The sequence below is a fragment of the Amblyomma mixtum genome, chromosome 9 (assembly GCF_055824585.1).
Source record: "Amblyomma mixtum isolate Tamu chromosome 9, ASM5582458v1, whole genome shotgun sequence".
Lineage (NCBI taxonomy): Eukaryota > Metazoa > Arthropoda > Arachnida > Ixodida > Ixodidae > Amblyomma > Amblyomma mixtum.
In genome coordinates this window covers 6,596,242-6,613,556 of record NC_143020.1, presented here as the reverse complement: position 1 = coordinate 6,613,556, position 17,315 = coordinate 6,596,242, and the positions used below count along the sequence as shown (strand labels likewise).

General features: G+C 46.6%; 1 protein-coding gene and 1 pseudogene across 1 annotated transcript in view; both read right to left on the bottom strand.

Moving 5' to 3' along the window:
- Nucleotides 1–109: 109 nt before the first annotated feature.
- Nucleotides 110–4,582, bottom strand: LOC149328180 (uncharacterized; annotated as a pseudogene).
- Nucleotides 4,583–10,669: 6,087 nt separating this feature from the next.
- The window catches only part of LOC149328178 (uncharacterized), a 37,410-nt gene continuing 30,764 nt past the window's right edge, over nucleotides 10,670–17,315 (bottom strand). Inside the window, exons 6-9 of the mRNA XM_089558920.1 lie at nucleotides 16,688–16,814; nucleotides 15,924–16,124; nucleotides 14,715–14,843; nucleotides 10,670–10,870 (exon numbers count right to left, since the gene is read on the bottom strand). Of these exons, the coding sequence (XP_089415046.1) occupies nucleotides 10,670–10,870; nucleotides 14,715–14,843; nucleotides 15,924–16,124; nucleotides 16,688–16,814 (658 nt within the window). The remainder of the gene's footprint in view (nucleotides 10,871–14,714; nucleotides 14,844–15,923; nucleotides 16,125–16,687; nucleotides 16,815–17,315) is intronic.

The window sequence follows — 17,315 nt, the reverse complement described above, 5'->3', positions numbered from 1 at the left end:
TTTTTGTATGATTTTTGGTTTTTGATTTGTGTGTTCCCTCTTGCGATACCTGTCGACCAGTTGGCTTCGTAGCTATGAGACGTTGCTCTCAATACTCCACACCAGCCGATCATCTAAGCATTTTTAAAAAATTATGTATGACTCTTGCTGACCCTTATCTGGTATGAACATTTGTGTGTTAACTCATGTCTATTATCTTCACAAAGAACTGTGAGAACAGCGCGGTACTTTTTCGGCGTGCCTTCTGAGATATTCGCGAGAACTGACGTGTCTGGGCGATAAAGCCCTGCCACTATTTGCCCAGCATATAAAAGCTCAGGAAATGATGTAAAAAAAAACACAACGCAACAAAGCTAAACATTGATGCGTCATAAATTTTCCTGCTTCGAATTCTATGAAGTATCCTTTACAAATGTTATTTAAGGGTGCGCAAACAGTATTTTTTAGAAATCTAAGTGTCGTTTTTCCGCCGCATCGAGTAAAAAATTAAGCAAAAAATCGAAAACGAATCGCGTTGTATTAAATAGAGATCGTATAAGAATCAAATTTTTTCTAGGGTATTCGCTACTTGTGCGATATTCGTAAAAAAAACTAATATCTTGCGAAAGAGAAAGGCAGTGGCGGCGTTGTTCACCGATTCTGTATCCTAAGGACTTTTCGTTATCACTGTCAAAATACTCAACACTGATCACTACTTTACTCGATGATAGCTTTATCTTTGCAACGAAGAGGAGGCTGCGCGGGCGTAGTGGTCGCAAGTCTGCCATTTCTCCAAATAGAACGCACGGTAATGCTTCTTGACGAATACCGCGTTACTCAGCGTTCTAGCCGTTTCTCTTGTCTCTGGTGCATCTGGTGTTTCGAAGGTTCTGGGACGACGTTTACTAAGAAAGGTTGGCCTGCGATGGGACGTTGCAGACGACTATACCAAGTGGACTCTAGATAATTGCTATATCACGAACTTGTGCCGCTTTTTAAGCGAGGCTTGTTTGCACTCCTTTTTATAACTTTCTTTCCTTTTTCATTATGCCTGATGGCAAACAGCTCGAATAAAAAAAAATACTCTGCCTTGTACAGAGCCCATCCACGACCCATTGCGGCGGTCTTCAGTGCCGAATACGTTTTCACATACCACGTGTACGCGCTATAAACTATTGGCACACATTTTGGAAGGCTTGGGTGTTGAGTTTGTTCTTTTTCAATGTGTTCTTGCGTTCCGCTACTCACACTCTTAACCTCGGCCACACACTGCGCTGAGATCTGCTTGCCGTTATTCGAAGGGTTCTGCTTAACATTCTCGTGCTTCATTTCAGAAGTTTTCGCATCTTCGGGTCTTCTCGTGGACAAGGAAATACCTTTGTCACCTGTGTCTCCTCAACGTCTTCTTGCTTATTTTGTTTACTAGACCTTGTCTTGGTAGCCTGCATCTCTATTCTAATGTCATGCAATGCAGTACGTAAGTTCGCAAACCTTTTGTCGACGGTAGCCATGAAAAGTGCTCTGCGCTCATCATCCGCTCTTATCACGATCAAATGTGCTCGGATAAGCAAGTGCAGTATTTCGCAAGCTATCTTCCCAGTTTGTTTTCGGTGATTGCAAATCAACCTTTTGCGTTTCATGTTTCTTCTGGATGAATGCTGTCAAGGTATGTATTCTTTAAGTCATATTCTCTATCGTCTTGGACTGTACGCATACTGAGGACACAGACAGTTGTCTGTCCCCGTGCAGTGCAGAGAAGTGTGTCGCTGTTTCTCTGAAAGCTGCTGTTTGAGCGGTAATATTGGCCAAGGCTTCCTTGACGTTAAAAAGTTCGTTTTTAACAGCTTCGATATCCAACTTTATGCATTACTTAGGTGAAACACCTGATGGTGTCGGTAGAGCAAATGCACCACAGTTTGACTCTCTATGTGCTATGATCTCCCTGTGAAGAACTCTCGCTCCGCAGCTTCGAAAGCGTGATACTTGGTAAGCTCAGTTTGTGTGGAAGTGCTTCTTCATGCTCGAAGCATCCGTGACAACTTCACCGCCATTTGGATGGTTCCAGCAGCGCACCTGCAACGAACAGATATTGATGACTTACGGTTATACGCGTATGCGTTGCCAGCGTATGCGTTGTTATTTGAGTAGCGGGCAACCGACGGTACTGCGACTATTGTAGTGACCAGAGAACCGTTCGCTTTCTCAACTAGCCCGAATCCTACCAATATGTGCACATAGCAAATCGTACGCGTTGAAAGCCTGGAGGCTATTGTATTTATGTTTGAAGCGTGAAGTATAATATCGAGTGGGAGCAATCCTTCAGGACTAGCTCGAGACAGCTAGGCCTCATGTTCCGCTGCTTTGGAAACTTTCCTTCGTGGCTGTTTTCTCCTCACAGAAAAATCGCTTCCTCGGGAAGCGTAGTGAAAGTCAAGCCTCTACCGCAAGACGTTATCACTTCTCAGAAGACACGGTGCATACTCAAATCCGATTAGTACAGCCCAGCCGATAAGCACTTACTTCATCGGAGTGACGTAACCCACCGCGACTGCGACGGTAACTGCACAACACAGCTGCATGAAGAAGCTGTTCCGCCACCGAAACAGTCACTTCGTGGTTTCATTTGCTGTGCACTGTGCTGATACCCTATTGCTCGTAAGGTATAAGGTGTGCGGCCAATAGTAAAAGGAGCTCCCGAGGCCGAATTGGGAACGAAAAAGAAAAGGCTACTTAGGCTCCTACATACCGCTATTGTTTATTATGCACTGCACAGCCATGAGAGCGGACAACGCTTACCGTCAGTCCGTGTGTTACACGCCGTCTTGAGGCTACTGTTGAACTTCGCTTAAAGTAGCGTGGTTTTCGTGCACCATATTCGTAATAAGGCATTTGCGTTACGGCTACTGTGTTGGGCGGTTGTCACTGGCTCGCGGTCCATGCGAGACAGTCACTAAAAGTTACTCCGCACGTTCAGAGTGAAGCTGATTAATTACAACCAATGAGACCTCGACCATTTTCATGTCCGCATATCGAGCGTGGAGCGTACCACAGTTTTATGTGTGAGGCTGACATAATTGTGAACTTCGTGTAATATGAACACGTTGCCATGCGCGCGTTATAACAATTATATCGCGGAATCCTTCGAAACGATTGTACTCTAGCTTGTGAAGGCTGCTTGGTGCATGGTACTGCTACCATAATGGTCAATATTTGTGTCTATTTTTGTCGCCTTTCTGTGTTTAGCAAACCAGTAGAAAATATTTTAGGTTTCCTAAGCAGCGTAGTGAGCGTATAACAAATTCGTACGATGTGCATGTGAGCGTTTTAAAGCAGTGCCTACATGCGGATATACAATAGGACAACGACCTGCGCGGCCTCGGGAGCATTAAAACTAGCCATTTTTGATAACAAGAACAACAAAAAAAAACATTCAGCAAAGCCTTCAGCGCATGCAAAGACAAGCATTCAGTCGAGCCTTCCGCAGGCTCGAAGAGCCGGCGAGATCGGCGGCTCTCCGCGACACGCAGCACGATCATGTTTTCGAGCCAGAAGTGATCAAATCAGGGTCCTCACTTGTCCTTCGAAGCTTTGGCCGAACCGCAGTGTCGTCTTCCCACTCCTTTACAACCGTATTAGCAGAAACACTGCCTGTCGTAACCGAACCTTCAGATGCAGCAGCCTGCGCGACGGGGCGCGCGCCGAGCAATCAGGAGGTGTGTAATGGCGGCGTGATCACGTGATCAAATATGGCAGCCCCCATGATACGGCGCTGTAAGGCGTCTATAGAGGCTTTCATTGCGCGTTTGTAAGCTATCGTTGTTGTTGGTGGGCCTTGATGTAATTATGTTTCTATTTAGTACTTGCATGCATGCGCGCGATTTTGTGAGTTGGGAATATTGTTTCACAATATATTTATAAGAATGGACAATGTCACAAATATCGGAGTACATTTGGAAAGCTGGCGCTGCGCGGAAGGAATGGCTCTCGCCCGCGCCGTGGACGACTTGGAAAGCTTAGAGCAACGACCCCTGTCGCCGCCTCAGAGTGGGTAACTTGAAGCCTGCTGTGAGAGGCCCTTTGCTCTACACTCGGGCTAGGCGGCTCCGGGCTGCAGAGAAGTATTTAGAACTTTTAAGGCGAAGGCCTTTAACGCATCATCGTTGTCGACAGAAGGTTGTCAGCAGAGGTGTCACGCTTTTCGATTGGTCGAAATGGTTATGACGTCAGAGTGCGCGGATTCGCTCCCTTTGGAGCAGACGACAACTAATAAAATAGTTTTCGTCCGCTCCGACAGGGGGCGTAAGGCGTCAGTAGGTGACTACATTACATACCTCATTACTGCGAACAGAGCCACCGAACTCATCGAAGGAGAGAGAGAGTCGCGCTAAAGAAGCAGTCGAAGTCGGCAGTCAAAGGGTGTAGTTTAATGTGTAATCAAAGTGTGTAGTCAAATAAAGCACTAGTACACCACAAACAGTCAGTCTCGCAGTCAATGCCAAACAGTGCGCCAGGAAAGGCTTTCGCCTGGCAGCACTTTAGAGAGCCAAAGTGTCCCTGAATATTTTGGGCTCTCTCTTCGCCTCACCAATGACGATGCAGGCATTGGTGGGAGGATGAAAGGGCGGTTATACTGTCGATGCGGAGTGTATGTGTGCGCCTGGCTTGGCGCGAAGCGACAAACAGCCGTAGCGCGCTCTATACAGTCGGGGACAAAAGTCTCCGGACCACGTGTTCCTCAAAGGAAGCTTATAGCTCTACTATCAGACAGCGGCTGGAGACCGCACTTGTGGAGATGAAAGAGCAAAAATTTAACTTTTATCTCCACAAGTGTGGTCTCCAGCCGCCGAATTATAGCTGAGCTATCGGCTTCGTTAGAGGAACACGTGGTCCGGAGACTTTTGTACCTGACTGTACATAAGGGACGTTCAGCGCCCATATAGCAGTTCCAGCTTACGAGAACCGCTCCCGCAAAACACTTGCGACCACGCTGGTGAGGCCCAGCAAGGTACTAGACAGGTAGCGCGCCAGTCTTCGGGAAGGCAACAACGTAATCCTCCGTCGGACTGACTCACAGCTCAGTGAAGAAATTGCGTTTTTGTGTTTGCCTCTCTCGTGTCCAAGTGCACTTTAGTTGCAGGTTCTCCCTTGTATTGTTGCCTCTGTTACGTGTTGCGTTGCGTCCGTTGCATCGTTTCAGACAATACTGTGCATGTTTTCTTATGAATGCTATGTTAATCCTCTGTATCGTCTCTTCGCTACACAAAGGACGTTTTGTTTGCGAACCTTAGACTCCGACCGCTTCCCTGACTTGCCATTGGCGAAACTGTGCAACAAACGACATCCCCCTTTGCCACTCTGTAGCTCGTTTCTGGCTGAGCTTGTAACGCTAAGTTGAGAGCATCTCGTGAAACACCTGAACAGCTACCCCCACGCTGTTTAATGGCGTCTGGGAGCACAACAACCTGTGCGCATTGGTGGCGCACTTTACTCCGCAAGACTGAAGTCTAAGAACCAGGCGGCCCCCTACGAACGACTGCCCAACGAACGAATGACACGTAACCATTCTCGGCCTTTGCCAAGAATGTGAGTGTACTCAGATAAATCAGTGTGGCGTCTTATGACTGAGTTTCCTCTTCTTCTTCTTCTTCTAAAAAGGGGCTGCGATGAATTTAGTCGTTGTTGTTGGCCTAACAAACGATTATACATAACCGCACGGTGGAATCGCCAAAGAAGGAATTTATAATTGAGGCGGCAAGCGCCTCATTTCCTCTACAGATGACTTGAGCATGCTTCGTACTCCCTTAGAACTCGGCCTGAACTGCCATGATTTGGCCATAGGGTTGGAGCGATAGTGCCTATCACCTGCTGTTATCCTTGCGTGAGAGACAAGGTAAATGTTCTCATCCGTAGTTTTTACAGTAGCAGAGCAGTGTTAGAAGCATCTTTCTCTTTATTTGCAGACAATGGCGTCTATGTCGGCCAGTATGTTCAATACCGAAACTTTGAAGAAGCGCCTTACTTTCGCAAAGCGGGAGTTGTGAGGAATGTGATGTTTGTGATCGCAGTCCACAAACTGTGACGTTTGTGATCTCTCCTTTTTACTACCTGCATGGCCCGCCGGCTGGAGATGGTACAACAGCAGAGCTGCAGGCATTGCACAGACGTGGCTAGGGTGGTCAGTCTTATTTAATACGTTAGCATTAGAACGATCATGCGAACGAAAATCCGGCGTCTACCTGTCGGTGTACAGTCTGCTAGAAAAAAAAAATCCCTCCCTTATTTACGAACTCGAGTGGAATTCAAACCCCAGGAAGCTCGAAGAAGTTCCATGCCCAGTATTTTTGGACAAAAACACCGTGAACGAGGACCAGTTGATGAACGCAATTTTTTCATATACTGTAAGATTTCATTGTGACAATGAACATATCTGCGGATCTTTCTTCGGTAGGCCTGCATTGTTTTGCTATTACCGCTTTTGCTGTGGTCAAGAGCGTTCTGTTTGGCTTTCTCTGGGGTCCTAACTGCTCGATGAGAGTGAAGGAAACACTATGTAAGAAAGCTTTTGCTACGCATTGGAAGAATGAACCATTCCCTTCAATATGTCCACAAAATACCTAATATTCTAATATGCAAATATTTTCTCCAATAATGTTGGACATACAATCGCTTGCCGCCGCTTTAGACCATCGAGCCAAGGTCGCAGGCCTTTTCATGCGTTAAGCTGGAAACAACTGCAAGCTTGTGGTTGTTGCCTCTGCAGCGATGGAATATGCTCATGGCATGGGATTGACCAGGGTTTGGTGCCAGTCCAAATAGGGTAAAAATTCATTCAGGCTTATCTCAAGCGGCTCATAAAAAAAAAAACTGAGGAATCTAGGGCTATCCTTTGGAAGTCTTCGTCTTCACGAAAAACTTCAAACCTCTCGTGCTGCGCATTCCATGCGCCGAAGGCAGACTTCAAACTAAACAGCACGCGGAGAATTCAACGCGCGTGCAAAATTTCAACGGGTGACCGCTTTGAAGCCAACGCTCGATCAAACTGGGCCCCTTATTTTAATAGATTTGATCGTGTCTGAAATGATTTCAAAGAATAGTAAAGCATGACATGGAACCTTTCTCGCCGCTAGTTAAGCTGCTAGCCTCTTGCGCTTTGCGCTATTTTCGCAGCTGCACCCAGGCGGCGCCACAAATTCGTGCCGCAGGGGTTAGTTTTCACTCCTACGGCAAAGGTCAGTGAACTCACGAGATCGGTGCCCACGTGCTAACGCATTCCTCTCGACATATATGGCGTTTATGCTCGGAAATATTAGTTTGAAGAGCAGACACGCAGAAACACCTCTTGCCGCTCGGAATTAAGCACGGCTATGACATGGGGAGAGAGGGGAAGTAGGCAGGCTCTGGGAGCGCACCTACCGTATTTTAGATAAAAAAAGATGCCTGGGGCTCAACGCGGCTTGAACCTAGTTATACGAGTGAAAGCTCTGTTAAGCAAATCAAATGTCAAGGTGAAGGGTCAAGTTCAGAGGTGAAGATCACGCGCACAATGATCATAGTCATATTATCACGTGTTCATACTACCATAGCTTAGACCATACAACCATGAAGTTAAGTTCTGTTTGACCTTGTGAGACATTGAATCTCGTTGACATGGTGTCCACTGTCTAAAATCAAATGTGAAGGTCAAAGGTCAAGGTAAGATACCCAGTGATCTGTCATATGATCCCGTGGTCATACTACCATAGATTGGGCTATAAGCACTACGCAGTTAAGTTCGGTTTGACCTAGTGAGGTACTGAAGGTCAATACCTCAGCAACATCGGAGTCGTTAATTGTGCCCCGAGGAATGGAGCTGTCACTCTAAAATACTTCCCAAGGTTCGTCGTCACCACCCGTGCCTCTCACTTGAGCTGCGGGCACGGTGAGGGAGCGTTATTACCACCTCCGGTTCATGCAGTCTGTGTGAGGTGGTCACTTGGGAGGTGAAAGTATCGATTTGCTACAGGCCAGGCTTTAGCCTTCGCTTCAGCCCTACTACGGCGTGTCTCTTTGAAGAGGGCGGGGGGCTGTGGCACGATACCTTGCGTGGAGCGAAGGCGAATTAGCGCTTTCATGGCGTGGCTTCTGTTCGCGCTATTTAAGGAATATGAGCCGCGGTAAGCGGGAATGGACGGCACGGATTCGGCGCCCCTAGGGCTGACTGACCCTCTGTGCCCTGCTAAGCACCCTGCTGCACCGCTAGCTCAATAAACGCGAATGCTAAAGAGGAAAAATTTACTTTGGTCTGACACTGTGTTTAAGCAGCACCTATCGTGATTTTTTCCTGTGTTTCCTCGCCTGTGTCCTTGCATTCAATGCAGCAATATTTTGCCAAGCTTTCTATGGAATTTAATTTTGTTATTTGAGTTTGATCTTAGTTTACAATTCATATCACTTGTGAAAAATATCCAGCTAAATTTTTCTATTACATTATTACGATCCCAGAACGCAATTCAAAAATTCATTTCAAGAGAAAAAAAGAAGCTGAGACCGGAAAAGGAGAAGACATATCGGCTTCCATACGAAAGCCTTGTTCACTGAAATTTATTCTAGAAGAGCGGAGCTTAAATGCGCTTCAATAATCGTCCCAAGCATCTTGCGTATGTTGGCGGTAGGTTTCCGGCGTTAAGATTAACTCTTTTTTCAGTAGTCTGAATCACCACGGACTCGAGATACTGGCGTGGAAGCCAGTTTTCTTTGGCGATGATAGAAGTCCCTTCCCAGCAGATATCATGACCTGCCGATACGGCCTGCTCCAAAAGTGCGTTGGAAGTGACTTTCTTGTTCTTTACGTCCAACATATGTTTTAACACCATTCATTGATTCAATCATTCATTCATTCTAACCCAATTCTGAGTGGAAGGGCAAGACATTGTGCGATAAGTCTTTGCCACGTTCTTGTACCTACCCCCTTTGGCCAAAAGTAACCGAGCAACAGGTTTTTGCTTCTCAACCGCGTAACGGAACCTTCAAGGCAGCCCTAAAGACCGAAAGGTGTCGGAACATGAGGGCAAGGGCTTCTTCATACTTTACACAGAATCAGGGCTTAAAGGGGCTGCGAAACACTGCTTGGGGGGATGCCGGCTATACTTCAGGTGGGTTCTTTATGTCACACAGATGCTGACTTAGAAAGAATTACAGGAATCGATGCACAGGAACGGGAGTTATTCAGTGGAGAAATTTCAAAATACAAGCAAACAAAACGCTGCCCTCAACTCGATTTTGGCGGGGCTTCCCACCCCTATTTCGCTCTCCCAATGACGGCACCTGGCGCAACCAATCAAAACAGCCAGCCAGAGCACGTCGCGGAAGTTTGTACTCCATGGTTGCCTGCTCCCTGTAACTCGTTTTTGCTTAGACTGGCAGCGTCGTTTCCATGCCAGAGCGCCCCTGGTGATGTATTTTTATTTTACTTGCTTTGCAGGGCTTTTCTCTAAGACAAACAAGTTGTTTTGTTGATCTAATATAAAACGCAGACAGGCGCAAAATGTGTGTCTATTTATTCACACAATTTGCAGTATATTTACTGTTTGTCCGATCATCAAGCTCGCGCCAGGTGATGTCATATCCGCTGCTAAAAACCCGCCACTGTGTGGCGACACCATCAGAGCCATGAAGTTGTTTTTGGGAGGACATTAAGATATTAAAAAACGGAATATACGCGGTATTACCGACGCTAATAGCACCATTATAACTCACTGTATGCAATCAACAGGCAAAACAGTTAACTAAGATTGTGTTTCTGGGCTCCTTTAAGGGCTGCCATGAATGCTTCGCTACGAGGCTAAGAAACAAACCACCTGGGCCGGGTTACTTTCGGCAAAGACTGTACACAGCACATAGTTGCACGCATATTTAAAACTTTGCACGTTTTTAATGACCGCGGCAGCTTGTGCACTGCATTTAGAAATGCAAATTCTATTTACGTCAGTTTTAGTCCATTTAAAGAAATTTGCCACACACTGGATTTACAGCAAGTGTTGCATGAATGGCTTCCTCCGGCGCGAATATGAGTTTGAATTTGTCGAGAAACTTCGCTTACCAGACAGTACAATATGCTCTGCGCAGCTGCAGTTGCAGACACTATCGAGTATCTGATATCTCCCATAGAAAGTCCCAAAAGACGACTGCCGGTCTATTTTACCACCTAGAACAGCGAAAATTGTCTGCATGACACAATCCAAAGACACATGGCACAGTACAAGAGTGCACAAATAAACTCTAATTCCTCAGTTTTATTGAAACCGTCACGGGCTGGGAGATTTGAGCTCCACTAAAAGGCACGGTCCTAGCGGAAGCGGACAGTGAAGAAGGCAAACGACAACATGGAGCCCTAACTTTCAACTTTATTTGAAACTCACTCTTTCGGAGCTATGTGTGATATGGGGAACGGCATCTCATGCCAGATGACTCAGGGTGACACAATATAAAATGTGATCACATTGAAACCGAGAAAGAGCCAAAGGGAGATAGTGTAATCGTCCAGTGCGGACAACTAATACCAACAATCTTCTCCCTTGTGGGCTCTCTCATCTGTTCCATACTCATTTTTTTTTTGTCAGCACAGTAAATCTGAAAAGTTGTGAAGGTAAGAAGACGGTTTGCTGCGAAGAATTCTCCTTTGCTCAGTGATGCTGGGGCTTCTCAACAATCATCAACCGTATCTGTGACATGCTGGATGGTAATCTAACATATGGCAGTACATTATCATATCCGGCACTGTGTAGAGGTCTTGGAAAAACGTGATTAGACTCTGGAGCCAGCGCAGCTTGTAGAACCCCGGGTCCGAGTAGTCAATGTCCATGGCGGCTATGATGTACTTGAGAGACGTGTAGTTCTGCTTGATATAACATAGCTGTTAACGTAGAAGAAAAAAGATATTCATGATCGTGGTACTCGGCTTGGAACGCTAAGACACATGTCACTGTTGCAAATAGATCCACATGGCCGTGCCTTTGCAGCAATCGGAGTCAGCTCCGGGATTATACAAACAGCTTCAAAATGCCTGGGGTTCAACGTGGCTTGAACCAAGCGACAAGAGCGAGAGCTCTCTCAAGCATGGACTCCATTGTATCAAATCAAATGTCAAGGTCAAGGTCAGATGTCAAGGTGAGGTACCAATGGTCATAGTCATATGATCACTTGGTCATAATACCATAACTTGGTTCATACCACCATACAGTTAAGTTCTGTTTGTCCCTATGAGGCATTGAAGGCCACTGTCGATGAGGTGCCCACTGCATCATATCAATTGCCAAGGTCAAGGGTCAAGGTCAAAGGTCAAGGTCAGATGCCCAATGGTCAGTCATGTGATCACGTGATCGTACTACCTTAGCTTTGGCCATACCACCACGCAGTTAAGTTCTTTTGACCTTGTGAGGCATTGAAGGTCATTGTCTCATCCACATCGAAATCGGAAGTTGCACCACCAAAAGTACAGCTCTCGCTCTAAAAAGAGCTTCGCGTGTCTGCTTGCAAACAATAGTGCCGCGGACGTGCGCGGGAGAATTTGGAATTTGCAGCTAAAGCCACGTTATGTTCTCTCCGACGTAGGGTTATAATCACGGGATTTTTAAGCATGAAATGCTTTTAGCTCCCGTTGTCGGCAGTGTGGTGACGTCACGCCGAGACCGAGAGCCATCATCCGGGCACTGAAATCCACTCATCCGGGCACTGAATTCCAGTCATCCGGGCACTGAATTCCACTCATCCGGGCACTGAATTCCAGTCATCCGGGCTCTGAAACGAGAACATCCGGGCACCGTACGAGACTTAACGAGATTTAACGAGACTCTCTAAGCCCTCCTACGCGACCGGCATGCAAGCGCCGGTTGGTCTCCAAATGACAAAAAATAACTGCTGCCAGTGCCTTCTCAATGTTTATCAAGATATCAGTGGAGCTGTGGGTTTGATAATGTACGGAATTATAATTTCCGAGTTCTAATAACGCATGCAAAAAGCACATAAATGCCACGTTACACTTCGTTGTCATACGTGATCCGGGGGAGAAGCGCTGCGTTCAAAGGGCAAGGCAACGCGCCGAACGGGTGGTGGCGTTCCTCCCTTCCTTTACGGTGCGGTTCGGGTGTCCACCGAGATGGCAGAGAATTACTGCGCCATTTCCTTTCCTCAAAAAACCTTGCGTTCAAATGGCAAGGCATTGCGCTGAACGGGTGGTGGCGTTCCTCCCTTCCTGTACGGTGCGGTTCGGGTGTCCACCGAGATGACATTAGGCCCGTAAACATTTCATGCTTACTCTACTCTCGTTTACGGGAGAGGCAGAGATTTTAAGCATGAAATGCTTTTAGCTCCCGTTGTCGGCAGTGTGGTGACGTCACGCCGAGACCGAGAGCCATCATCCGGGCACTGAAATCCACTCATCCGGGCACTGAATTCCAGTCATCCGGGCTCTGAAACGAGAACATCCGGGCACCGTACGCGACTTAACGAGATTTAACAACTCTCTCTCTCTAAGCCCTCCTACGCGACCGGCATGCAAGCGCCGGTTGGTCTCCAAAGGAGTCACAAAAAATAACTGCTGCCAGTGCCTTCTCAATGTTTATCAAGATATCAGTGCAGCTGTGGGTTTGATAATGCACGGAATTATAATTTCCGATTTCTAATAACGTGTGCAAAAAGCACATAAATGCCACGTTACACTTCGTTGTCATACGTGATCTCTTAGGGGCTTCGCGCATCGAAGCAAAGGCGTACAGGGGCCCGGGGGAGAAGCGCTGCGTTCAAAGGGCAAGGCATCGCGCCGAACGGGTGGTGGCGTTCCTCCCTTCCTTTACGGTGCGGTTCGGGTGTCCACCGAGATGGCAGAGAATTACTGCGCCATTTCCTTTCCTCAAAAAACCTTGCGTTCAAATGGCAAGGCATCACGCTGAACGGGTGGTGGCGTTCCTCCCTTCCTGTATGGTGCGGTTCGGGTGTCCACCGAGATGACATTAGGCCCGTAAACATTTCATGCTTACTCTACTCTCGTTTACGGGAGAGGCAGAGTTTTTTGATAAGAAAGCCTCACTTCTGGCAGGAGATATACGGACCTGACCTATGCTTCTGGCCCCAATGCCGCTGATGTCAAGCTACAGTCGGAGTCAATTTGACATAACAGATGTTGAGGTAACTCCCTATTCCGAAAACATATTACCGGGTAGGCTTTAAGACAATCGAAACATAACATGCGAAACTGCCGCTTGACAACTGAACCTGTTCCAATAGGCCCGCTTGCTTATGTGAACCAAGTTCCCCATCTTGTGTTGCATTATGTGGATCCATACGTGCAAGATAACGAGGAGATATTCGGGACATCTGGATAGGTTAGGCCACCGTTCCTTGTTTGGCATCATTCGGCCTGCGAATAAGCAGGGAGGAGTAAAACCCACAAGAACCGAAAACTGAGCGAAATGAACGGATCCCAAGGTTAGGTACGCGCGCCTTACCCCCGTTACTTTAAAATGTGGGAAAAATTGGTTTGGTTTATGGGTGTTTAACGTCCCAAAGCGACTCAGGCTATGAGGGACGACGTATTGAAGTGCTCCAGAAGTTTGGGCCACCTGGAGTTCTTTAACGTGAAACTGACCCCAGGTGGTCGAAATTTCCGGAGCCCTTCACTACGGAGTCCCTCATAGCCTGAGTAGCTTTGTGAAGGGCCTAAAATGGCACGTGTTTTTTTTTGTACTCAATATGTCAATTCGGATGTACCTGAGGCACCAATAAAGGAGCAGTCTTTTATAACAAGACGGGTGGGTATATACCCGTAGCCAGCCTAAGCAGACCAGGTGAAGCCAGTGATTTGATCGGGGCTTCGAATTGACTCTTCCGTCATTTCTATGCATGTATGTCACACTGCTGGCCACTTGCGCCGGCATGCAGTTCGACTAGATTCACTAGCACCCCCCACTTACGCCTCCCGGTCTTTAACCATTCCTTAACCCCGTTACTTAATCATACTGAGAATACTCCACAGTCCGGAAGCTTGGAGGCAAGATATGGGTAAAGAAAAACATTGTTCATGAAAGCCGTGAAGCGTTCGGACTCTTTTCAAACCTGAATAGAAATACAAATCTTTTTTTTTTTTGGCTTTTGTGCGTCTTCATGGGCCAGTCTGTCGTTTTTTAGCCCGTGTGATCGACGGAGCGTTGCGCTTCATATCAGCATATGACAAAAGAGTGAATACACTAACGTAGGCTTTCGTTAGGAGCCCACAAAAAACGCGTATCAGGACTGTAACACAGTGGTTACAGCCAAAACAGGCTCAGCTAGCTGCATTGCAGCCTGCATGCCGAGCGTACGAAGTCGCAAGCATATCCGTGCCATCTGTACGCACCGCTCAAAGGAAGTAGGTAGCCGTGGGAAAAGAATAAAAAGGATAAAAGTTGCTACCAAGTGAGAGGTAAGTGCTGAAAAAAAATAGAGGACAACGGCGCCTGTTTTGTGCACTCTCCTGCATATTTCTTCACTTTTTGCACTGCTCTTGGCGCTCCATAAAAACGAGCAGTAGCCCAAGAAGGGACAGCTAATCGGGCTAATATTGTGAATGGATCGTTTCACTATTGTCCTTTGTGGGACCAGCCTCTTCCAATACATGTCCTATGTTTGCCGGGTTACCTGCGCTGCTTGGGAGGGCAGTCCGAGCTAATAGCTGCGCTCGTCGGAAGTGGAGGAAACCAACCTTAGGATGAAGCCAACCTCACCTTGTGTCTGAGCGACCCCGATCCGTCGTTTATGTACAGCCAGCACGCGCTCTTGTCGAAATAGAATTCGCTGGAGGTGTCAGCGTCCCACGAGAAATGCCCTTCCCAAGGCGTACGCGACTGGCAAACCTGCGCAGAGATCACCCGCATTTCTTTGGGGCAGGGTTCGCATGGTAATCAGCAGAGCCACGTGCAAAGCACTATCGCTCAGTTAGTCAATTTATTTTGAAGGATTTTATAAAATTCTTTCGACCTTCCTCGGTATACTGGGTATACTCTATGAGACAGATTTTGTGGGCACCTCATCTGAATTTGCAAGAATGCTTCAGAGCACAGAAAAATGTTATAAAATTTTGCTTTTCTCCTAATATAAAGTAGCGGTTTTGGCAATATGTAACGTGAAAGGCGAACACTATGTGCTTTCTCAAAAGTATTTTTTTTACCAAGGTAATGCGATTGCGTGTTTAAATGAAAGGACGCGGTTAGACATGAAATGCGCCCAGGAGGAAGCCACCAAAAGATGTTACAGGTTGTCGATGTCCAAGAATGCTGAGCATGGATACTTTTGTAAGCATCAGGTGTAATATGGTAATGTTTTATTGGCCAGAATAATGACCTAGAAAGGCTTGTAATGATTTGCAAAATTAAGCTGTTTTATGCAAATATTTCAAGGTAATAGCGGAGGCTAATTGACCAACGAATAATTGAAATCCGCGATTAGGTATATGGCACAAACAGTGCATAACAATATGTCTTTGTAATACACACGCGTACCTAAGTAATGACCAGTAACTACAATCGCAGAGAGGGTAACAGGCGCTCAAAAATTTTAAACAAAAGTTATACTGTTGGCAGCCAGAAGGTCTAAACCGGCACAATTCGTGTTTAAAGTGACTGTTTTTCTTTTTTCTCTTGCTACAAGATCACCACTGCGACTTCTAACATTGCCATCGGACTTTTATACTTTGTAAACAGCCGAAAGGCTTCCAGACTATTTTTGTTAAGTCTTGTTCCCTCACTTACCGTAATAACACCTATGATCTCAAAAAACTGCTCAGGTCGTATGTACGATACACAGCAAAACGATGTTGGATGAATCGATGCCTCGGACTGTTTTAACACTCCCTATCTCAAGCTTATTTCCACGCGTTTGTGTACACATATTTTTATTTGAGGGTCCTTGCGGAAATTTACATTGCCCGGTCTTACCTCCAGGATGCCAGCCAATTGAGGTCCAGGGAACGGCTTGCACGGGCCCATGATCAACTGTTTAGTCGTGTCGCTGTCAAACTGTGAACATTGACTCGGGTAGCGGGGTTTGTAGCGGCGAAGTGGAATTCCCACAGACATAGCCAGCGTCGTGGGCAGCTCAGCATCACCAATAGTCTGGAACACCTCGTGCCAGAGACGCTGTGCCGTTGTTCAGTACGTGCGAAAGAGAGAAAAGCAAGTAATAAGCACCGACAGTTGCTTAAGGCATAAGTGTGTGGCTCTATTCTTTTAATTGTTTACTAACTTGTTATTTAAACCTGCGCACGTTGCATACACTCTGTTAACATTCACCGTGCTAATCACACCCCAGTCCTTTAGCAAAGCCTTCTTACGGACGAACATTGCTGATAAGACTAAGGCAGGGATTCAGACGCTGGCAGAGGTGAACATCCAACAGCGTTTCTGGTCGCTGTACCTCATGAAGTGAATGTCAGGTAAGGTGGCCGCTATTGCAGTTATCTTGAGGCTTGATATCGGGTAAGGTGGACGTTTGGTTTCTGCCAGTGATTTCAAGTGCGAAGCGTAGTATGTTAGGCATTAAAACCCGGTTAATTCATTTGTTCGCAAGAGCGTGTTATGAAAGAACCAGTCCGGTCCGGTCCCGGGTCAGGAGGAAGTGACGCGATCCCAAGAGCTCCGTTGGGAACGCAGGTTTTCACTGTGCTGGGAAAAAAGGATATCCCTGAAATTCGAGCGCATACCAGAGAGAATGGGTAATCCGGGCTGGGGCTGTCAACGTATGATGGAGACATCATCAGGCAGTTGGGGTTATTCTTGTCCTCGCCCACCTGGTGTGCCAAGCCAATCACGATATCCACCAGTGTAGTCCTGCATCGACATAACATTTCGGGATTTTATTTGATTACCACATCACCACTGTATGTTCGCTCCCTGTTCTACTTCTTCCTTATCCCTCCCTCTCTCTCTCTCTCCCACTGCTGAATAGCAGGCCAGGTAGACGTTGCCGCTGGCTCACCTCTTCAACTTTCCTCTCATTAGTCTATTTTCTCCCTCACTCACAAGACGTAGATCACATTAAATGCGCTTAGCAGTATCTGGTTTTATAAACTTTCATACCTTTACCAGGACGGTAGCAGTGATTTCGTAAATGATAAGGGAATGAGAGAGTGAGAAAATCTAGAATGCCTGACCTTATTCGGCCCATTTTTACGAAAAAAGTATGCTGCAGAGCCAGTGAATTCTGCACGCAGCAAAAGCCTAGGAAGAGCTAGCACAATGTCGCTTAAATAAAGAAGGGTGTTCGTAACTGCAAGCGATTACCGAAAGATTTCCTGTGTCTTCAAAGCAACAGGTTTGTGTAGTCTGCTC